This window comes from Pteronotus mesoamericanus, unplaced genomic scaffold (assembly GCF_021234165.1).
Source record: "Pteronotus mesoamericanus isolate MK-2021 breed Mesoamerican mustached bat unplaced genomic scaffold, CSHL_Meso_final contig_2, whole genome shotgun sequence".
NCBI classification, from domain to species: domain Eukaryota; kingdom Metazoa; phylum Chordata; class Mammalia; order Chiroptera; family Mormoopidae; genus Pteronotus; species Pteronotus mesoamericanus.
The window spans coordinates 502,402-526,613 of NW_026555084.1; the positions used below are offsets into that span (position 1 = coordinate 502,402).

The 24,212-nt window shown below is 43.0% G+C and overlaps 1 protein-coding gene across 1 annotated transcript in view; it reads left to right on the forward strand.

Annotated features, from left to right (window-relative positions):
• The first annotated feature begins 11,272 nt into the window (after positions 1 to 11,272).
• UBTD2 (ubiquitin domain containing 2) overlaps positions 11,273 to 24,212 on the forward strand; it is a 36,710-nt gene continuing 23,770 nt past the window's right edge. The window contains exon 1 of the mRNA XM_054568047.1: positions 11,273 to 11,397. Within this exon, the coding sequence (XP_054424022.1) occupies positions 11,328 to 11,397 (70 nt within the window). The 5' untranslated portion in view covers positions 11,273 to 11,327. The remainder of the gene's footprint in view (positions 11,398 to 24,212) is intronic.

A 24,212-nucleotide genomic window follows, 5' to 3' on the forward strand; every position in this document is an offset into this window, starting at 1 on the left:
TTTCCAAATTGTGTTTACAGAATATCAGTCCCTCACATGGTCATGACAAAGCACTGTGTGGTCAAATCCACTTGGCAAACACTGTGTGAGCATCATCCAAGCCTCCCTCTGTGGGGACCCATGGCCCATGCTGCCCTGGAAATGCAACAGGGAAGAAGCCATTGGCCCTACTTTAATCCAGTGTGCCCAAACCGTGTGTGACAACAGAATTCTTTTGTTCATGTAACATTTATGAACATCCCAGAGATCACGCTTCGGAAAATGCCATCGCAGATCCCAGCATTGAGTCATTATTCAGAATGTCACAGGGTTAAGCGGAGTGTGGGCCCTGCAATGGGCGTCGGACTCCGACTTGGATGGTGTTTCTGAGTAGCTTCGGCAGAGAAACCAGGCCAGCCTTGTCTTCAGTTCGAAAGAACTGCAGGTTGGCTGATCTCTCACTCTGTGTTTATCTTGGGACCACAAGAATGTCCACTTGGAGGGCCCTCTGGAAGTCCCCCGTAGAAGCATCCTAGGATGCCCGATACGGGACTTGTGCACCTTGGGAAGTAAGTGGCAAGCCATGGGGTGTGCCTGGAGGAGATGGGAGAACCTTGCTGCCATGAACGTGGACTTGCTGAACTACTCTCACTGTATTTTTTATTGTGGTAAAACTCACATAACAAAGTTTACCATCTCAACCCTTTTAAGTGTACAGTTTAGTGGCGTTAAGTACATTCACACGTTGTGCAACCATCCACTCGACCATCTCTAGAACCTTTTCATCTTCCCCAGCTGAGAGTCTGTGCTCATTAAACAGCTCTTCATTCTCCCCTCCCCCAGCCCCTGGTAACTATAATGCTGCTCTCTGTCTATGAATTTTACTCCTCTAGGTTCCTTATGTAAGTGGAATCATAGTATTTGATTCTTTTGCGGTTGACTCGTTGAACTTAATGTCTGCAAGATTCATCCATTTGGAGCATGTGTCAGAACTTCCTTCCTTGTAAAGGCTGAATAATATTCCGTTGCATATTTATACCATATTTTGTTTATTTTCTCATCTGCCAATGGACACTTGGGTTGCTTCCATCTTTCTGCTATTGTGAATAATGCTGTGAACATGAGTGTATAAATACTTATTTGAGTCCCTGATTTCAATTCTTTTGGGTATAAGCCCCAGAGGTGGAATTGCTGGGTATGTGATTCCATGTTTAATTTTCTGAGGAAACTCCATATTGTCTTCCATAGTGGTTACATCAATTTACAGTCTCACCAACAGTGCACGATGCTTCCCTTTTCTCCACATCTTCCCCAACACCTAGTGCTCGTCCTTTTTAGAACAGCCATTTTAACAGGTGTGAGGTGATACCTCATCGTGGTTTTGATTTGCCTTTCCCTGATGATTAGTGACCTTGAGCATCTTTTCATGTTGGCCATCTCTATGTCTTTATTGGAAAAATATCTCCTCATATCTTCTGTCCATTTTTAAACCAGACTGTGTTCTTTTTTTACTTGAGTTACACGAATTCTTTATAATTTTTGGATATTCATATTAGATACATGATTTGGAAACATTTTCTCCCATTTGATAGATTGTCTTTGCATTTTGTTAATTTTTTCTTTGCTGTGGAGAAGTTTTTTTAATTTAATATAGTCCTCCTTGCTTGTTTTTGCTTTTTTTCTTTTTACCTTTGGTCAAATACAAAAGAGTCATTGTTAAGACTGATGTCATGGAGTTTACCGCCTATGTTTTCTTCTAGTTGTTGTAAGGTTTCAGGTCTTACATTCAAGTCTTTAATCCATTTTGAGTTAATTTTTGTATATAGTGTAAGACAGTGGTCCAGTTTCATTGTTTCCCACATGACTGTCCAGTTTTCCCAGCACCATTTATTGAACATACTATGCTTTCCCCATGACATATCCTTGGCTCCTGTGTTAGAGCAGCACAGTGTGTGGCATTTAGTCCTCATTTGGTGCACATACATGACTCACATACCATCTTAGTCCATTTGGGCTGCTACAACAAAGTACCGTAGACCGGGTGGCTTATACACAACAAAAATTGACTTCACACAGCTCTGGAGGTTGGAAGTCTGACACCAGAGTGCCAGCGTGGTGGGCCTCTGGGGAGGGCCTTCTTCTGGGCTGCAAGCTGCCCACTTGTTGTTGTAGCCTCGCATGGTGGGACCAGAGCAAGTTGGCTCTCCGGCCTCCTTTTTTTTTTTAATCTGACCTCTTCTTATATAAGGGCATTATTCTCTTTTGTGAGGACCCCACCCTCAGGACTTAATCGCCTCCTAAAGGCCTTGCCTCCAAGTATCACCTTGGAGATGAGATTTCAACATAAGAATTTTGAAGGGACACAGGCGTTCAGTCCATAACACATGTTACATCAGACTTGGTCCTTTTCTCATCAGACTGTGACACTGGAAGTACTAGCCTGGGACTCCAATTCAACTTGCTAACAGAACAGCTGTTCAGGCTGACACTCATATGTCTTTTTAAAAAATCCCCAACATGGATATGCAAAATCTGAACATTCTCACAGAGAAGTTCCCTCACTATCCCCTAGTAAGGAAACACTGTTTTCCTGTTTAATCATAACCACCCCCTTAACCGTGCCAGGCCCTGGGGCTGAGCAGACAGACATTCTCTGTTGGAAAGCTTTTCTGCTACCAGCCTCTCCAGTCCCCATAAGCGTCCTCAGGGTGCAGAGGAGGGTGCACCGACGCTCCATGTGTGTTCTAGAAGGCGTTCGGCAAGTGCCGGGACCTCGCAGAGGCGCGCTTTCACCCCGGGGCTGGTTCCTCAGGAACGCACAGCAGCAGGGTGTTGAGAGATAACCGAAGCTGCTTCTGCAGCTTCATTTTTACCCAAAATTGGCGATGGTGGGGGGAAGAGGGGAGAGTAGGCAATAGGAATTTAAGCAATTTAACCAGTAAGTGACTTTTCACACATTCATATTGAAACAAATAGGGACATGCTGTGCAGCGGAATTTAAAACTCGCCGGCACTTTTAAGATAAACCTGCAGACTCCGAAGGGATAGTTTCAATGGGCTGCTTCGGGTTGGCCCCAGGCCTCTGGGCCCTTGTGGGAACTTGAGTAAAGTCCAGTGTGAGAAACTGAGTAATCACGCCTGCCCCTGGCAGGTAGGGCAAAGCCCATTAGGAGACGCTCTAGGTGTGCTCTACTCATGGGGCTTATTTTCAATCCAAACCAAATGCCCCATGGGGGATGAGCTGTGGAGATTCTCCGAAGTACAGGATAGGGCAGGGAGGAGGGGAGGAGAGAGAGGGAGAGGGAGAGAGAGACATAGTTTTCTGGGCTTGGTGCTGAAACAACTGAGGCCCAGATGTATCTGGTGCGGGTCAGAACCTCATTGTGCTGGGGACTTAATGCTAAAGGGCGAGGCTCCAGCCCTCCTCTAAGGGCGGGGGCTCTAACTCGCAAGAGGAGCTACAGGCCGAGGTAGGAAACGTCAGGGGAGGGGCCCAATTGTATGGCCAGTGTAGGAAAGGTCAGGGAGTCTAGAGCACGTGACCCGTGAAATGCTAGGGGAGGAAAGACCCTGGGGCTGAAGTTCCAGGAGTTTTTCGTGCGTTGCTCAGTACCAGGAATTTTCCACCCTGGCGACCTTCCCTAGTGGGCCTATGGTCCTCGCTCTGCTCATGTCTGTATAGCTGCCTACCACACTTTGATCCTCTTTTCATAACACTAGTAAATTATAAGACTTAAAAAACTCTTTGTGTGGAAGGAAACAAAAGGAAGAATTCTTTACAGAGAATGTTGCTGCAACACCACATTGCGCAGTAATCCTGTGTTTATGTGTCTCTCTCCCCACCAGGCTGGGACCCCCGCGGGTGAGGGATTTGTTACTTTTCTGTCTTCTGAGTCCGTGGTAAAGTCGGTGGTGGGGTGGGCGGGTCATTATAGGGCTCAGTGTTGAGCTGCGAATGAGCCCACCCAGTTAAGGCAGTAGGAGGGGAAGAAAAAAAAACAAATCACTGTAGTATGTGTCTGACACATTTTCTTAATGTGAGACAATGTAGCATGGTAATTAATTTGAGTTTAGACAGAACTAAATTCTCGCCTATAAAGTGAGGATAATAATAGCACCTGCCTCACAGGGTTGGTGTAAGGATTAAGTGAGTTCATAGATGTAAAGCGGTTGGAACAGTGCTAGCACATCGTAAACAGTCGATGGTAGCTATCATTATTATTGCTGTTACTGACATAATCACACACAAATTATCATGTTTGTATAGAGTGGACATTGTGAGTTTCAGCTGCCTATACTCCACTTTCCTTTCCTTTAGGGAACCACTATTCCCCTCCTCTGAGTCCACAGGGTTTGGATGGGACGGGTTTCACTCATTGGTGGCAACGACAGGCACGTGACCCAGACCTGGCCAATCATGGTGGCCCAGACTTCCGGCAGCTATTGGCTCAACAATGGGCTGCGGGCCGAGCTAAGCCAATGAGACTCAGTCTCAGGACTTTGCAAGACAGTGAGGAAGAGGAAAGTCTTTCCTGCGAGGTAGTCTTACCTCTGGGCCACCGAAGTCTCCAAGGCGTAGTTCTCGGCGGCCTTTGGGGCAACCACCACACCGAAGCCCTCTCCCTCGCGCACCTGTAGAGGGAGCGGAGAACTGCGGCCCGGCGTCGTCTTCCCGTCGTCAGAGGGTATGTACTTTCAGCGGGGTGGGATATGAGGTATAAGGGTATCCTGTGGGCAGCAAAAATACCAAGCTCTACCTACTTGTAGCTCAGATACACAAATGCTTCACGTGGCTGTGCGGCTTACAGCCCCCCAGTCACTTCTCATCCGCCTGGGATAAAGGCTAAGCCCTTTCGCTTGGCAAACGGTTCGTCGCACGTGTGCCAAGCACTGTTCTATAGGTGCTTGGGCGACAAAATGGAGTAAAACCTGCTTCCTACCTTCCGGCAAGAGACACCTAATTCCAACAGGCTTCCTGGGATTAAAATGAAAATGTATTGCTTGATGAACTGCAAACGCTCAGAGAGCGGATGCAGGCATCGCTGGACCCAGCTCGGATGAGTCTCTGGGCTTGTTCTTTCCTCTTTGGCAGTGAGTTTCCTCTGTGTTGACTTCCCCTTTGGGTAGGCTCTCTTTTATTGCAGAGCGGCCCGATTTTTCCCCTTTGGGAGGGGTCTCTCAAAAGCTCCAAATTTACTTCCCCCCAAATTCATGTTCTAAAAAGTTGTAGGGGAAAAAAACCCCGAAACAAACGGTCCCGAATCTGCCTTCCTTGGCTTAGGTTGGGTCACATGCGCAACCCAAACTTCATGGGTTTGGAATACACGGATCGGCTCAAGTCTGGGTATCAGGACCGCCCTGGAGTGGGGGCTGGAGCGTGTTCCATCAGAACCATATGCTCTGAGTCACCCTGCCAGATGTGAGGCAAGCAGCGGGCTCACCCTGGGTTTGTGCAGTTGACCGTGTCTTCTTGTACTGCCGTCTCAGCCACGAGAATATACCTCGGCATATTGTGCTGAGGAGAACGAGAGACATCGGAGACAAACCTTGACTCAGTCCTCAGCGAGGCAAGAAATCCGGTTGGCCCCGGCTGATACCACCTGGCTCCAGCTGATCTGAAGACACATGGGGACCCACAAATTATTTGGAAATATTTTTCAAACATGTAGAAAAGTTGCAAGAGTAGTCCAAAGAACACCTTTATTTGGATTTACCTATTGTTTACCATTTTGCTCCATCTTCTTTATCATTTGTCCTCCTTACATGTTTTTCTGAAACATTTGAGAGTAAGTTATGTAAATTATATCATTTTACCCCTGAGCCCATCAGTGTGTTTTACTTAAGAATAAAAACGTTCCCTCTCATAATCACAGATCAATTATTAACTGCAAGAAATGTCACATTGATAACATTTTTATCTACTCTACCATTCACATTCCGATTTTATCAAATGACCCAATAATGTTCTTTATAGAATCATGTCTCTTTGGTCTCCTGTACTCTGGAGCAGTTTCTCAGCTGTTCTTTGGCTTTAATGACGCTGACATTTAAAAACTATGTAGCCTCTGTCCTCTTTTTGTTATCAAATGTCCCGCATTCGTATTTGACTGACATTTCCTCATGCTTCCATTCATCTCCCATCAGAGTCCTACGAAAGTGACGTCATTCTCCAGGAATCCTGTTCGGAGTCACACAATGTCTGCTCCATTATTTGGTAAAGGTATTGTGCATTTTTTCTTGTGTATTACTATTTTCTACTTTCTATTAATAAGCAGTCTGTGGGGTGATATTTTAAGACAATGCCAATATCTATCCAGCTCCTCATCAAAATTCCTTCATATATTTCACATCCATTGGCGATTATTGCCTGAACCAACCTTTATAATTGTATTAGTCAGGTCAAGCTGCTAGAACAGAATATCATAGCAGACATTCATTTCTCACACTTCTGGAGCCTGGAAGTCTGAGACCAGGGCGCCAGTGTGATAAGAGCCCTTTTCTCTTTGTATCCTCACATGACAGAGAGAGAGAGAGGGAGAGGGAGAAAGGAAGGACTTACCCCTCTTCTTCCTAGGAGGACACTAATGCCCCCATGGAGGCTCCACTCTTTTGACCCAATTACCTCCCAACATCACTGCCTCCAAATAGTATCACATTAGGGCATCAGCATATGAATGGGTGGGGAGAGGACGTAAATATTCAGTCCATAGAGACTACTATAGTTGAAAAGTGAAGATTTTCCAACTCCAGTACTTCTTCAGATCCAAACCCACTCTTCGTTGCCTGCTCTGTGAAAATGGATATGGGCCCTTTAAATATTGTGCCTTTGCCAGTTGGCACAATGTTTAGCTTTGACAGTAGAGGGCACTGGAGAGACATTGCCGGCGGAATTCCCATTTGCTCGCCCTGTAGGCTTCCATAGGGTGGGTCGCTTCATCAGGGCCAGGCGCCTGGGATGTGTGCGGCCTGTCCATTGCCTCGTTCCTGCATCACAGACAGCTTCTCTCATGTAGCAGCTTCAGGATACGCAGCTGCTCCCACACCAGGTTCTGGCAGTGGCAGCAGCTTCTTCAGGGCCCAGCTCCTGCAAGACACGAGAGCCAACACCACCTAGCAATTCGCAGCTTCCCCAGGTATTCCCCCTCATAGCAGTTTCACAGCCGAATAGCTCTGGTGAGATACCTCCTATGAATAGCTGTCCAGCACCTCACAGGACGGATCTCCAACAACTTCACTGATGTGTCACAACAGTAACCTCTCTACTATTCACCAAACCATGGCCATGTCCTCCTTGAGAAGGTCCGGCTCTTAACCCTAGGGGGACCTCTTCTTTTTTTTTAAAGGTTTTTATTTATTCATTTTCAGAGAGAGTAGAAGGGAGGGAGAAAGAGAGGGAGAGAAACATCATTGTGTGGTTGCCTCTCATGAGCCCCCCAATGGGGACTTGGCCTGCAACCCAGGCATGGGCCCCAACTGGGAATCGAACTGGGGACCCTTCAGTTTGCAGGCTGGCACTCAATCCACTGAGCCACACTAGCCAGGGTGGACCTCTCCCATAAGTACTAACCCAGTACTGTCTCAGCGCTGGGGACATGGCTGCTTCTTAGTCATCCATCCTCTATTCTTTAGAGTTCCTTTTCCCTTCCATAAAATTGAAATATCAGACATCAAAACTATAGGAAGAACCTTAAAGAAAAAAAACTATAGACAAATCCTTCATAAATGTAGATGAAGAAATTCTGAATGAAATTTTAGTAAATTGAATCCAACAGTGTGTTAAAAAGGACATATCACGATCAAGTCAGATTTATCCCAGGAATTCAAGATTGGTTTAATATTTGAAAATCCATCAGTGTAATTCATCATACTAAAAACTAAAATAGGAAAAGCATATAAGCATCTCGTTGATGCAAAATGGCATTGGCAAAATCTAAATCCATTCTTGAGTTAAAAAAAAAACCATTCAGTAAACTAGGAATAAAAGGGAAATTCCTCAGCCTAATAAAGGGCATCTATAAAGACCTACAGCTAACTCTTATGACACAGAACAAAAAGAAAAGCCAATTAAAAAATGGGCAAAGGAACTTAAATAGACAATTCTCCGAAGAAGATATACAAAGGGCCAAACAAGCACATATAAAGATGCTCAACACTATTTGTCATTGGGGAAATGCAAATCAACACCACAATGAAGTACCACTGCATACTCAATATGGTTATATTAGTAATAATAATAACTCAAAAAATAGCAAGTGTCATTGCAGATGTGGAGAAATTAGAACCTTCATACATTGATGATAGGAATGTAAAGTGATGCAGACACTGTGGAAAACAGTTTGGTGCTTCTTCCATAAATTAAATATTAAATGACTATATGACCCATCAGTTCTGCTCTCAAAAGAACTGAAAGCAGGTATTTAAACAAAAATTTGTACGCGAATGTTTAAAACAGCATTATTTACAATAATGAAAAGGCAGAAACAACCCAAATGCCCACCAATTGATGAACGGATAAACCAAATGTGTTCTAGCCACACAATGGACTATTATTCAGCCATAAAAAGGAATGAAGGACCGACACTTGATGCAACATAGATGAACACCATGTTGTAAACATTATAACCAGTCACAAAAGTCCACATAGGATTCTGTTTAGATAAAAGGTCAAGAATAGGCAAAAAATAGACTAGGGCTGAGGCTGGGGGTTTGGTAGGAAATGGAGAGTGACTGCTAATATGTATGGGGTTTCTTTTTGGGTTGCTGAAAATGTTCTGAAATTGATTGTGCATATACTAAAAACCATCAAATTATACACTTTAAATGGGTGCAGTATATGGCACATGAATTATATCTCACTAAAGATGTTATAAAAATAGAAAAGTGCATGCACACACACACACACACACACGAAGAAGGCACTTTCTATAGAACGTGTTAAGTGGATCAGGCCTCACTGTAAGTTTAGGTGAAGCTGGATGTAAAAAGATGAGTTAACAAAAGAGCCCACACAGAGTTTGGAGCATTGTTTTGGACCAATTTTATGGCCTAGGTGAGACACCGAGCTACACAGAAATTTAAGGTCACATAGCTAGTACAGGATGGAAGCCAGAGTCCAGCACAGGAAGTGGGAAGCCGAGCTGTGTCCCTGGTTTAAGAAAAAGGCAGGATGGAGAACACCCATAGCTGAGAAGCTCAGTGAGATTGCTCCCTTCCTAGCACCAGCTCCACAGTGCTCATCAGAAAGCGCTCATCACTTGGGTGCCTACCATCTGTTTAATAGACATCACAAAGTCTCGGTTTCAGCAATTTCTGGAGTGAAATTCAGGACAAAGCAATTCCTTTAAAGATATTCAGCATGCAGCTCTTTCCTTCAGAGAAGTGATGTCTTGCCTGCCTACGTGAATACTTGGCTGAAAATGATAAGACAGAGAAGGCTCTGTGACATAGTGCCTGAATGTCAGCGCAACCTGTGCAAACTCAGGAAAAACGTCCTTACACAGGCTCTTTTGAATGTTCATGACTACCCAGGATAACACTAATTCATCAGGACAGATTTAAGGTGTCAAACTGCTATCTCACAAGACATTTCTGTGCTTTAAGTATAGGGTTTTGTTTGTTGAGCCCCAGGTTTTATCTGGTTATCAAATTAATACAAGGACAAAAATCCTGGTCTGCATTTTGGACTGTTCCCCACCTATGAAATAATCCCATGTCAAAGGGTGTGAATATTTTTAAAGGCTCTTGAACCTCTGTGCCAAATTGCTTTGCAAAAAGATTGAACCAATTTACACCCCCAGCAGTAGTGTATGAAAATATATTTAAATGCAAATTCCAAACTGCAGAGAGGTTTCTTCTTGGATATTTCACTTAAATTTTTTTTGATGCTAAGCAAAAACTGACCCAGGATGTTAAAAAAAGAAAGTCTGATATAAAAATGGAGCAGATAGTTAAAACAGCTCTTAGGTAGAAATAAGCTTTAGAAAGGCCCAGGCAGGATGATAAAAATTTGAAGGCATCATCGCAAGAAGCACAATCCTGACGGGACCATTAACAATTTGGCTTAGATTGGGATAGCAGCTGCCAAGAATGTCGGGTGTGGTCAATGTACCAAATTCTAGTTTAGAAACAGCAGGGTATTTTATTTATTTATACTTCACGGTCTAAGGACAGTTTAAGATACCTAAGGCAGAAGCATTGTGTCTGAATAAGCAATCTCATGAAAATCAAACAACCCACGCCCCTTGATTTGCTGGCAGGTCTTATCTCTCCCTACGCGGGATGCCTCGCCTCTGTAATCTGAGTTCAGTCTGCAGCCACAAGTGACCCCCTCTACTTCTAATAGTGGGGTACAGTGATTTTAGGGAGTATGAAGATAGGGCAGGCAAGGGGGAGCCTAGATGGGGTTCTGCACAATCCAAGCGGTGCTGGGACCTCCACCTTCAGCCGGGATTTCTCCTCTGCCAGTTATTTCGGGAGCCGCCTGGTCCCCGCCGGCGAGTCTTCCACGACTTCCGTGCCCCGCTCTCACCAGAAAAAGCTCACTCTCCAGGGGGAGCCAGAAACTCGATCGCGCCCCTTACCACTTCTTTCTCACTTTTGTTCCTCCTTTCCTACTCCCTCTCCCTTCTTCCCTTGCCTTTCTTCTGTGCGTCTTCCTTCTCCCTCCTCCACGCCTCCTTCTCCTGCCTTTTCCCCCAGAGACCGACCCTGGCCCCCTTTGGCCTCCTTCCCTGGGGTTGGGAGCTCCCCTCTCCTTCCATTCCCTCCCCTCTCCTCCCCTCCCCTCCCCGCCTTTCTTCCTTCTCCGCTTCCTCCGCTCGCGGCCCCGCTCTCAGCCAATCAGCGCGCGGCGTCCCGTGGCCCCGCCCCGCGGCGGTTCCGGGCGGGCCGGACCGAGCCCAGGCCACGGGTGCGGAGGGCGGCGCCGCGGGGTTGGGGGCGGATGGGGCCCGGCAGGCGGGCGGTCCGAGCGCCGGGATCGCCGGGACGCGGGTGTCCGGGATTGTGAGGGGGCCAGGCGGGCGCTGCGGCCCGCCCGGGATGGGCCAGTCCCGGCCTGGCGGGGCTGAGCCGGAGGGGATAGCGGCGCTCGGGTCTGGCCTGCGGGGCGGGCGGCCGGCCCGGGGGCTGAGGTAGAAGTGGGCGCGGAGGAAGGGGCCGAGCCAAGGCGGTGGGTGGAGCGGCGAGGGGGGCGGAGGCTGGGCCGCGGCGGGCGAGCGGAGCGGCGCGCCTGTCCGGAGCTCGGCAGCGGCGGCGGCGGCGGCGGCGGCGCCTGTGGAGGTGGAGGCTGAGGCGGCGGCGGGCCCGGACGAGCGCCGGAGGTGGCGGACGAGGCGCCGGGGGCCCCCATGGGCGGGTGTGTGGGCGCCCAGCACGACTCCTCGGGCAGCCTCAACGAGAACTCGGAGGGCACCGGAGGTAGGTGAGCGCCAGGGGGCAGCCTCGGCCCCCCATTGTTCCCGGCCAGGCCCGGCCACCTGTCCCGGCCCCTGTGGCCCCGCGGGGAGCGCGGCCGGGGCCCCCGCGCCCCTTTGTCATCCCCTCCTCCACGTCACGCCCCGCGCCCTGTTTCCGGCCGCCCCGCTGGCCCCCGGGGTCGACCCCTTCTCACCCCGGCCCCCGAGGAAAGTCCTCCGTGCGCAGGGGATGTAGCACCTCGGCCTCCGGCCGCATCGCCTCGGCCCGGGAAACTCGGGCGAGAAACTGCCTCCCTGGCCACCTCCCTCCCTCGCCAGCCCGTTTAATTATTCAGGAGCAGGATGGCGGCGCTGGGGCTGCAGAGAGCGAACCGGTGGGGGGTTGGGGAGGGGAGCCTAATGCATTCCCTCCGGTGGGCCCCGCCACATCTCTCCGCACCCTTCCTTGTTCCGCGGAGTTGGCTGGGCTCAGCTTTCCCGAGTTTCAGATGACAGCTGCCCTGGTTGGTTCCAGTTTGGCCATTTAAACCTGCAAGTTTTGGAGCTCGGTCGGGGAAGTCTCCAGTGGCCACAGGCATTATTTTCACGAGGGGTGGGGATTCGGGCTGCCCGAGTAAAACGTGGCTTCCCGCGGCAGCAGGGGGGTGTCGGGCCCGCTGGCCTTCGGGGTGGGCTAGTCAAATTCCTATCCGTCTTACGTAAAGGAAAATATGTAGGATAAAAGTGCAAATACAACACGAGAGCCCGACTTCCCAGCAGGATCAGTACCTTAAAAGTTTCCTAACACGGAGCGCGCTTCTTGATCGAATTGTAGATTGTTGGCCGAGAAAAGGTACTTTAATTGAGTCGGTTTTGTAGGACAGCAGTATAATAATAAAATCAATCCTGCCTTTACTTAAATGACATTTTACGAAGTTCATTCTGTAGCTTGTGTGCAGGCTAGAAGGTTTCATTAAATAAAGCAGCAGCTTCTAGGAATAGCGAAGATGACAGTGCGCGTCCTGTTGCAGCCTTACGTTAGGTGTCCCATAATGTGGGGCCCACTTACAAGTTCCTAAACTAAATTGTGCGGAGGTAAAAGAGTTGACAGCTTTTCTGATGCCAGAAGTTGTTGCTTGCCCTGTCACCTAAGCTGCGTCTGTAAACCTTGTGCACCTAACTTTTGGTTGCTGGGTTTCCTGAGTTAGATGATGTTTAAGCCTTGCCACTTCATTAAAGTCTACGGGTGTCCTTGTGACCAAATCCTGGGCAAATAGCTGGAAGCTCCGTGAAGCATTTCTTGAAAAAAAAAAAAATCGTCTATGGAAACCGCTACTTTATAGTGCTTTTCAAGTCCTAGCATTCTTCCTGGGTGGCGTATTAACAGTGAGATCCTCAGTGACAACAAAGCAGGAAGATAAAAAGGGCATGCTTTATTTATGTTTTAAAAGATTTTATTTAAAGGGCAGGATTTAAAACAGCTTGGGTTAAGGTCAAATTGGGGGTCACCGTGGTTCCGCCTGCTGTTGAGGTGATCATTAATGGTACCCAAGTATATTAGTACTTGTTATTGGTGGTGTTTAGTTTAAGTTGTTTCACGCTGAAGTTAAAATTCTCAAACATTTTTTCTCTTCTTGGTAATGAACTTGAGCCAATTTATGTAAGCCTTTTGGTAGTGAGTGAGGACCAACCAGGCATTTTAGTGTGGGCTTTTAAAAGCATGACGTTGTAGCTTTTGGTAATTTATTACTAGTGGTATCTAGTTAGAGAGCTAAAGGATCAGTTTCTTTGAAGACTGCATTCTCTGGACCTTACCTTGTGCTATACATTTCCAAATTAAAGTTTAGAAAAAACAAACATAAACCCCTTCGTTTTCTTCTGGAGAGAAGGCAGGGCCCTGAGGTCACTGGGGTGGAGAAGGGAGCTGTGTGGGATAAAAGGGTTTTTTCTGAGGTTTAATTGTGGAAGCCTTTATTCTCCATTATTGTCATGATAGTTAAGAGGTAATTGTGGTTTAAAGGAATTAGCTCAGGTGAGTGTTCCAGGTTAAGTTACAGAGTTCTTGCTTGTTACCATGGGTTTTTGTTGGGAAGGAAAAGGCTGTTTTTCCTCAAGGTGTTGCCACAGATCCTTTGCATTTCAAAATTGCAGTCATCTTTCTGATACTTCTCTTGACATTTAAGATTTTCATGACGGATATAATTACATTCACAGTGTCATGCAAACATCACTATAGATGGCAAATTATTGTATGTATGTATATAGAGAAAAACTACCTTACTAGGTGAATTACTGATTTGAAGGAATTTGGGAAATTTTTGCAAAAGACTGTAGAGTGTGGAAATGACAATTCACGTAAGGTTTGTGTTACCTGGAACATTTGTAGTGTCTTCCTCTGGCATACCTTGCCTAAAACTCAGTTTTTAAGTTCAGCTACTCTGACTGTCATTTAATGCCTAATTTTAATCAAGAAAGGTACGTAATAGTAGACTATTTAACAGTTCTCTCTGGACTTTCATGCTTTTAGGGTTTTCACTTGTCTCGACATTTTTTAGATAGCGTGGTATCTGTATGGTTTTCTTCCTTATAATGGTGATACCGTGGTGCTGGGGTTGGCACTCAAGACCTGTAGGCGTGGGTTTGGTCCATGGCGTATGCTAAGGAATTAAGTCTCTTACGGTTTTTTAAAATTAGAAATATGTGGGGGAAAATAATAAAATTAAAATAATTGAAGACAGCCGGATAGCTTCTTCTTTTGTTCTCTTTAATGACCGTAGTGGTGTGTCATTCATTTCCATCATTGTGATGTCCTAAGAGGACTGGCCCGGGTGGTCACCCGGTGTCCAGGTGTAGAGGAGGATGACTGAATACGGGACATTCATTTCTTTATTCCAGAATGTCTTGAGAACATCATGGAGTTCTTTTGAACATCCACTTCTAAGCAGCCTTACCGACACTTACTTAATGGGCAACAGTGGTTTTCTGAATAATAATAGCTACCATTAATCCATTATTTATTACTTAACAGGTACTGTGCTAAGTGATTACCTTCTCTCACTTAGTCTTCAACAGCTCTGGGAGGTGGATAATATCTCTATAATATCTCTGTAGAGATGGGTGGAAGCCAGGAGAAGTTAAATAACTTGCTTGGCAGAACTTGAACTCAGGGCTCTAATAAAGAATGCTAGTTTCTTTTTTTTTTAATTTAATTTTTTAAAAAATTTATTTATTTTTAGCGAGAGGAGGAGGAAGAAAGAGAGGGAGAGAAACAGCAATGTGTGGTTGCCTCTCATGCACCCCCTACTGGGGACCTAGCCTGCAACCCAGGCACATGCCCTGGTTGGGAATCGAACCAGTGACCCTTTGGTTCACAGGCTGGCGCTTAATCCACTGAGTCACACCATCTGGGTAGTTTTGTTTTTTTAAAAAATTGTAGTAAAATACATACAAAATTTGCCATATTAAACCTTTATTAGAAATCTCATTTGCAGATATTTTCTTCCGTTTTGTAGATTGTCTTTTCACTTTCTTGATGGTGTCTCTTGATGCACAAGTTTTTAATTTTAATGAAGTCCAATTTTTTTTCCTTTTGTTACCTGTGCTTCTAGCTTCAATTTTAAATATAAATATTTAACTAATCCTTTACTGATGGAGAAGGAATAAATCTATACCCAGTAATTCACAATCCTTAACTAACATTTGCCTTCTTAACTATGAATAAGTTGTTTTAAGGTTATTTCTTCTGTCCTAATCTGGTAAAAAGGTTGATTAGCAGTGAAATGGTTTTTAAAATGTTGACAAAGGTAATTGATAAACCCACTTCAGCTTCTTCTTAATCAAGAGACGATTGTTGTATTTTCTAGGGAAGCATTTTACAATCAACAAGCATTGAATACCCACAATACGCCTAACGTATTCTTTGCTGTTGTTCCAGAAAAAGAAATCATGATCCTACTTCTTATGTCAAAATTGATTTTTAAGAAAGCATAATAGAATATGTCACATAAAACAACTATAAAACACTATAAACAAAAAATATCATAGGATAAACTGTGAAAGTGCTGAAGGTATAAAAGAAAAGAAAATGATCTCAATTGCTTAAAGAGGTGAGGTATGGTCCTTCAAGCGGCAGCATTAGCATCACCTGGGAGCATGTTAGAAAGGCAGAGGGTCAGGTCCCAGTCCTGGCCTTCTGAATCAGAACCTGCGTTTTAACAAGATTCTGAAATGATTCTCATACACAGTGAAGTTTGAGAAGCACTGGTATAGGATATCTCACAGTGGGAAGAGATTAGAAGCGAGGAACCCATTGGGGGGAAAAATGGCATCATTTGGTTTATTGGATGTAGAAATATAGAGGAGAAAAGAAAAAATAATCCTATGTTTGTGAACCTCGGAAAGTCGGGAGTACTGAGGAGGCTTGGCAGGTTTTGGGGAATAAGAAAGGGCTATCTGGGGAAAGCCATACTTCCAGCTTTCAGTATGTTAAGGATTAGTTGACAAGAATTTGTAAGTTGCAGCATTATTTAGGGTGGTGCAGAGGTTCAGATCTGGTGGAACTCCTAGATGTTCAGGGTTATGAATGTCAATTTTGGAGTCATCCGAGGGAGGTTGACAGAAGGTGTAAAAGTGAATGACTGCTATAATGTAAGTGAAAAAAGAAGGGAAGTACCAAGGATTTAGTCATGAAAATTTCACAAAAGGTGGAGAAATGAGAAACCACTTAGTATACTGAATTTTGTTGAATTATTGGGAAACATAGGAAAATAGTTCTGACTGTGAAATTGATCTGATTGTATTTGAAGAGACCATTCTTATAATTTTAGAAAATAATTTGGTCAGCTTTTCATTCTAATACGGTATTTGCAGAAATTCTAGCTTTAGTTTACTACTCATATCCTAACACAAGATAAACTTCTTGGGCATGCAACGCCGTAACACACCAGCAGCCCCTGCATACTGAGGGTGGTATACTTCAAAGAAACACACTCTCCGTGAGATATGAGTTACTTTCTTCAAGGATATCTTGCATATCTCTTCCTTAAATATTTTCAGTGTCCCATACAGTATTTCTACATGTCATCTAACTTGGTTGTTTATTGAATTTCCTTCTGCATCTACTCTTGGACCTGTGCTTATAATAAAAAGCAAAGCAGATTTGAGCAGGAGGAGGGCTGAACATTTAGTCTCCTTTTATGCCTAGTATGACAGGGGAAGTCCTTTCGTATTTTCTGGTCTTTATGAGAGGGATGCATAAAATTTTGTACCAATTGGAGAGAGAGAGCCTGTGAAATAGGAGGCATTTACTTGATGTAAAGCAGAGAGTGGCTATTTTACTACGAGGAGTGGAGTTGTGGGAAGCAGACCAAAGGAAGTGAGGTAGCATGTAGGTATAGGCTAGGAAATACAACAATACTCTGGTGGGTGTGAGAACTGGATTCAGGCTGGGAAAGTTCGAGTTGAAAATACTGCGATGTGTGGGACGCCAAATCCTCTCTGGGAGAAGATGCGCTTGAGTTTTTGTTAAAAATTGATGTGGAATGTTGCCCTGCCTAATGGGCTCCCTTCCATTGGGCTAGTCCTGCCTCTGTGTTTAATTTTCTACCAAAAAATTGGTATTCTTATATTTTCTGTAAGATATATTTCTATATAAAGATTTATATATGTCACTCTTTTATATTTTCAACAGAAAGGGTTGAAGTTTTTTTTTCCAGTTAAAAATTAACTTGGAATTTATGTTGGAAAGGCATTTTTAAAGAAGATTGTCATTATGGATATTAAATGTGCTGTTTTTTCACCTCTGATTTTATTTAGGAATCAGTTGCTAGTGCTATATACTATGGACAGAAACTTGAAACCATTAGAAATGTAAGGAATCTTTATTCCTCTGATTTTTGATATCCTATAACACCTGTTTTTCTTATGGAAAAATTTTAGCGATTTTATTTTAAAATCTGATTTTCTTACAGTAAATGCAAAACTTTGGCAGCACCTAGTGAGTAATACTATACTCTGAGTTTTCTGATGAGGATGATTATTGAGTGTTAATCACTAGTAATAAGGAACTTCTGCCTTTACGGTATTGATTAGTTGTCTCTCCTGTGGCTTTTGACCAAAACACATTCTTCTCTTGTTGCAAGAGAGCAGTAGGTTGTTTTTGGTAGGCAGCATGGTCATGTTAATAGGGCATGATGATCAATTTGCTGATTTAGTGATTATCTCATTTCTCCTTACTGCAGACCACCTGAATGGTTTTCTTCATTTGGTGGACCACTGCACCAGATTCTCCCGCCGCCCCTCACCACCCCCACCCAGCTTTCTGCTCCTGCTTATCGGGCAGTACTAGGCTACCAGTGAGCTCCTCGTGATTCACTGGTAGTTCAAGGACCATAGGTTGAGACTTTACTAACGCGTGTGTACTGAAAGATGCATGTGTGTTGGCTAAGAGCAATCAGCATGTATTCATCCTGCCTCAGCTATTTGACTTGCAGTCAGCAAGAATCAAATTTGTTTCTGAATATATTCCATCCATATATTGAGCTGAGAGGTTAAATATTGCTGAGTATACATTGGATATTGTAATGCCATATTTTTGCATGTTTGCAATAGAACTTTCAGAAGTTTCCATTATAGCTGTTTTCAGTCATGAAATTTCTGTTGAAATTAGATGTCTAAGAAAAAATGTTTGAAAATCATTAAAATGGATTTTATTTGTGTGGGGTCTTAATGATGTATGTTTGCTGAAGACTTGACTAAGTAATGAATGAGTGACTTTTGGGCGCCTCTGATTAAGTTCTTACCCTCCCAGGAAACTCTCCAGATGATTTTTTTGCACTTAAGATAATTCGCTTGTAGGTATAAGCAAGTCAGACTGCTTCTTTGCATTATTAGTTCAGATAGTTTCCAGATTGTGCTGTGTGACAAGAGTATCAAAGGGGGAAAGTAACAAATTGTACAGATCACTTAAGTTACGAATCTGCTCACTTTCAACTGAGGGTAAACACTTTGTTTTTTAGATGAATTAAAATGGTTCTTCTGGAACTTAAAAATAGCCAGCCTCCTTTATTTCTGACTGCTGCTCTGTGACATCAGATAGTTAGTGGTCTAATGGAGGAATCATATAATAAATTAGGAAAAGTGTTAAGCTTCAACAGCAATGCAAAAAGTAGTATGGAAGTTCGAGGAGAAGTGGGGAGTAGGGCCAGGAACCTTCACTGAAGAACAGGTGGCATAAGAAGTTGGTCTTGAAAGAGGAGTAGATAAAGAAAAGGCAGAAGGGCATTCTGTACGCAGGGGAAATTACTTGCGTAGAAATACGAAAAAACACGGCATTTTGGGGAACTGGCAAGTAGCTTGTGGAATGGATAGGTGAAATGTGAAGTTATTAAAGTATGTTATCAAATTTTGAAAGGCACAGTTACCCTAATCAGTGGACCAAGTTGTGAGACAGTATTAGAGGTGATACTGGTTAAGTGCTTTAAAAACTTTTTTTTTTCCTTTGCTTTTTGTGCATCTAACAAACTAATTCCCATTCATTGCTGCATTCTGAGGTTATTTTATACAAGTTTCTGATGTACTAGGTTGTCATAGTCTTTAACAGATTGTTATGCTGTTGTAATTTTAATGGATTGTCACATATAAAACATTAAAAGAGTTGTGTTCAACTTTTTAACTTGCACATGTACGTGTTTGTTCCAGATCATTCTTTGTCTCTTGGGTCCTAGTTTTCTGGCATATGAAAAGAGTCTGGGTTAAGATTCTGCAGACCTGCCTGAGTTTTAATCTCTATTGAGAAAAGGCCTGCATTACCTTTGGTACTTTGAGCTCGGTTCTTCTCATTGTTGAAAAAAGAGAATGGATTAGATCATCTTTATTAAGGTTATATCAAATTATTTTTTGATGTTTTTTAATGATACTCTTCAAGTATATTCTGAGAAGCTGAAAAACGAATACCACAAACACTTGAATACCCATAAGGGAGGTTAAACAAGACACGTGTATGACGTGTACATATATTGTACATTTGCTTAACTGTTTGAAAGCAAGCACAGACATCATGACACTTCAACATGCATCTCTTAAAATTAGTTCTCCTACGTAACAGCTAAATACCAATGTCACTCCCAAGATTAATACTATTTCCTAAGATCTAGTCCATAATCAGAATGCCCCAATCATCCCAAAAGTGTTTTATAGCTATTTTTTTAAAAATTAGGTTCTAACCAGCATTTATACATTGTATCGGTTTGTCTCTTTAATCTTTTAAAATCTAGAATAACTTCCTCCCCCTTTTCTTCTCTGTGGCTTTGTCTCCCCCTCCCGCACCCCACGTTGACTTTTTGCAGAGTCTTACAGAATGTACCAATTTCTGGATTTGTCTGATTGTTTCTCTGTGGGATCATTTAGCATATCCTCTGGCCTCCGTATTTTGTTTAAACTGGAAATCAAGTAGATGTAATTCTAACAGAATATGATTTTTTATTTCTAGACTATTTCTATACTCTAGATAGTGGTTCCAAAATCCAAATTTTTCCCAGTTCTTTTCTGCTAACTTACAGCGCTGAGATGACCTTTCATTACCAAATAAGCCTGAGCCTTTTTGTCATTTTCCCACCCAGAAATAATTCTGCCATCCTCCAAACTTCCATAGGCTTCTTCTTAGAGTATGTATTTCCCTTCTCCCACTTTTTCCCAACTGTCAGATGACAGTTATTCCTTTATTAAGGAATAATTGACAAGTATAATTGTATATACTTAAAGTGTACAGCATCATGATTTGATAATAGCTTTTCAGTCACTTAAGGTTTACAAATATATATAATAAACAAACGTGAAGGGAATCATGATTGTTATTAACTTTTTGTTGTAATTTTTGGTTTTTAAAGAATCTTCACACTTTCTTGATTCTTTTGAGACAGATTCTTTGACTTTAAGGAAGGCTGATACTAATATTGCCATGTTACAGAGGAGGAAACTGAGGCATAGAGAAGCTTTGATCTGAATAATGAATGAAAAGAGTAGCCCAGACTATAAGCTCTGTCTTCTGCTTTCTGATTCGGTGCTCTCTCCACAAACCGTGAGGGGTTTGGGTTGACTTTTCTTTCCTCGCAGCAGAAATGTGTGTGAGTGTTGTTGCCCTTCATCGTGGTAAATGCAGTTGAGTTGAAGTTGATGGAATGTGGTTCTTAAGGACTCTTTGTGTTCATACTCCAGAATGGAGACAGCAGCAATGAAAAATGAGGTGGGTAATTGTCTTTGATCTTAGCGAATTATAATTACATTGCATTTCTCAGGATAGAAATTTTGAACTGAGATCTTAGTTATCTAACTGGAGCAACTGGAAAAAAATAATAATCTTACTCATCATCTTTTGTGTCCCTTTACTCAGTTATCTTCTTTTTCATCATTACCTTTGCTGCCTTTCCCAGACTGACTGTTTTCAGCTAAAAACTCAGTTTCTTGAAGTTTGACTTGAATTCAGCAGTTAAAGTTGAATTGTGTGGGGAAACAAGTTTTCTTGAGGTGCTTAAAGTACAAGAAAAGAAGGCTTTGTCTAATTTGGAGGAAGTGTAATAGAGTTTTTCTAGGCCTATGCTTTTAAACCACTCTTAGTGAGTATTAGAAAAATTTATCTGCCTCAAATCATAAAATGATGGTTGTCCTGAGGGGTGAGTTGAAGATTACTTGGAAGTCCTCTCAGGTTGGTGTGGCCAGCAGCAGTGAAAGCGTGGGGACAGGAGCCCAGAAGGGAAGAAGGAGAGTTGTCTGTACTTGTAATGTCAGCACATGGACATTGGGACCCGCCTTCTGTTTCCTAGCACGTTAAAGGAGCAGACGCCATCCCCCCTCTGGCGCGGCCCACTTGGAAATGGGGTGGGGGGAGAGCCTGTGGTGGTCCCGTAAAATGGTTTCATTTTAATAGCCTGTGCTTTTTCTGGCAGTCGCCGATAAATTTCTGCCTTGGACTTCAGTTACCCTGGAAAAAAAATAATTTTACCTTGATGGTGATTAAAAGCTTTTTGGGCCTTTGATCATTGTTGTGTTGCCAAAAAAGTAATAGTAGAAAAGTAATAGCAGAAGGCCTATTGAACAAACCCTTCTGTGAATTTGGCTTTGCTGCTCTGGGTTCGTGCTGGTTGCGCCATGTCACAGTCAATTACTCTCTTCCTGAACGACTCAGAGTTTATGTGCCCCTTCGGTTCTCATAATTGTGAAGTGAGAAAGGGAGGTGTGCCACTACATATAACAAGTAGGACATACTGCAAAGGAACTTGAGGAACAATAAAATGATATCCAGTACTTTGGGAATGAACATTGAATTCGTAAAACACTTAAGCTGTAACAAGATCTCAGAATGGGGAGAATTGCTTATCTGTTACTGAATGAAATGTAATACTCTTGGAGGCAAGGACACTCTGCCTTGATCGATCATGGGGTAGAAAACAGGTTCTTGTGTGTGTATGTTTGTTTTCTACATGTCAACACCAAACGTACCGACTAGACGTTGCAATGTAACTGCATAGAGCAAGCAAGTGACTAAAAAAGAATACTTTTTTCCATAACATTATTAAGCATTTTAATAAGGATAGGAAGTAGGGACAGAACTTACAGTTCAGCGTTAAAGGTAGGTTTTTATTTTATTTTTTAATTAAATTTATTGCAGTGACATTGATCAATAAAGTTATGTAGGTTTCAAGTGTACCTTTCTGTGATACATGATCTGTATATTGCGTTGCGTGCCCATCAGCCAAAATCAAATCATCTTCCGTCACCACAGATTTGACCTCCTTTGCCCTTTACTACCCCCATCCCCCTTCCCTCTGGTAACCATCATACTGTTGTCTGTGTATGAGTGAGTTTTATGTCCCACATGAGTGAAATCATATGGCTCTTAGCTTCTTCTGACTTATTTCACACAGCATAGTGTTCTCAGGGTCCATCCATGTTGTTGCAAATGGCAGTTATTTCATCTCTTCTTGTGGCTGAGTAGTATTCCACTCAAATACATACATATATACGCATTCAATATGCATATACCATACTCATTATTAATATATAATGTTTTGTTTTGTGTGAGAACTTGTATAGGATTAAGCCTTCCTTATTTATGTTCATTTTAAAACTTAAAAAATTCTTTGAAAAAATTTAAAAAGTCAAAAAGCATATTTAAGAAATGTAAGTCACATTTATTCTACTACCTAGCATAAATATTTTGGCATACACCTTTTAGACCCAGAGTGTGTATGGCTGTGTGTATAAGAGAGTGAACAAAAATGGGTTCATATGTTCAGTAAAGTGTGGAGCGCTTTTTGAGGTCACTGCCGCCCCAGCTCCAGAGCAGTTTGTCTTTACTGATATTCTCACTTTGGGATGGGATGGGAATGTCATTGTTAGCTTTTCATTTTTGGAGGGGTGGTCAGTATTTTTCTAAAATTGACTTGCTATCTGTTTTAAAAGTTAGGAATTAGTAGAGTCACCACAATGATATGAGAGATGCACATCCCTGGACTTAATTTGAGGTGACGCAGTGTAAACTAGAGTGAGGGGAGCCCTGCTGTAATCAGTCAAGTTCCCCAAGGCCTTATGTGGGCACTTTGCAAGAATATAGTGTTTCTTACTAGTAGCACTTCCTTCTGAACAGTATAGTTAAATAACCTAAAAGTTACACTTGGGAATCTGTAGTGGTGATAGCCAAAGATGAAATTTAAAAGGATTCAGTGACATCCAAGATATTTCTCTTTTCCCATGAATCTAACTGAAGGGCAGTACAGCTTCTGGTAGTTCTTCTGTTTTTGATGTTTGCATCAAACACTACGTTCTTTATAACTTGGTAGGGAGACAGACAATTTGGTGTTTGAGTCCCATTATGCTTTATGGATTTTGTGTCAAAATCTTGGACAAGCCAAAATATCATGTTCTATGGTTCTGTTGAACGTACTCTGATTCTTACCTGTTCTTAAAAGCAAGAGGGTTTTGACTGCACTTAATAATCCATTCAAGGAGAAGGACTTTGTAAATAAGCAAAATTACAAGTAAAGAGTGTTTACCCACATTTTTGCCAGGCTCTTCACAAACCTTAGAATTTTTAAAGCAATGAATACTTTTCAGATTGAAAAGGGAGACCATTTTCAATAAAGAAACTGATGGACTGCTAATGCCTTTCGTAAGAAACACTTAGTACTGCTTTGGCAGTGGGATCAGGGCTGGCACCAACATACTTTTGGTAGTTGGTGTATGCTGGGGAACAGTGTGTTGTTTGGGCACCTAGGATCAATGCTGACTTGGTTTGCCATCCTAAGCACTGGGTCACACTTTTGAAACCTCATGAACCTTACAGACCGAATGGTCATGTAGTTTCACTTTGGGAGCGTAGGTCTAAGTGTAGGACTGTTGAAAATTTATTCTGGTGACTCTTAAAGCCATGAATTAGTATAGTCCTAGTGGGTAAGAATGCGAACCTTGGAGTCAGTCTGGGTTTGAGTCCCAGCTGTACCATTTAGGTGCGTGATTTTGGGGAGGTTTTTTATTTTTATTCATTTGACAGACGTGTAGGTATTGTTTTTTATATGTTAGGCACTGAAGTAATTGTTCGTACCAATCCTGTGAAATAGATATTATTTCCTGTATCCTCTTCCCCAGCTAGGGACTTCACCTTTTTAAGTTAGTTTCCTCAATTTAGGAGTTACTGCTTGGACTCAGTGGGACAGTATATAGATAATGCACAGTAGCTGGACCATAGTGAGCATCAATCTCGATTGATGATTCTTACTATTTTTTCTGAGAACAGCAACATTTCGGGGTAAACTGCTACCTTTACCCATGATATGATAGTCAGAG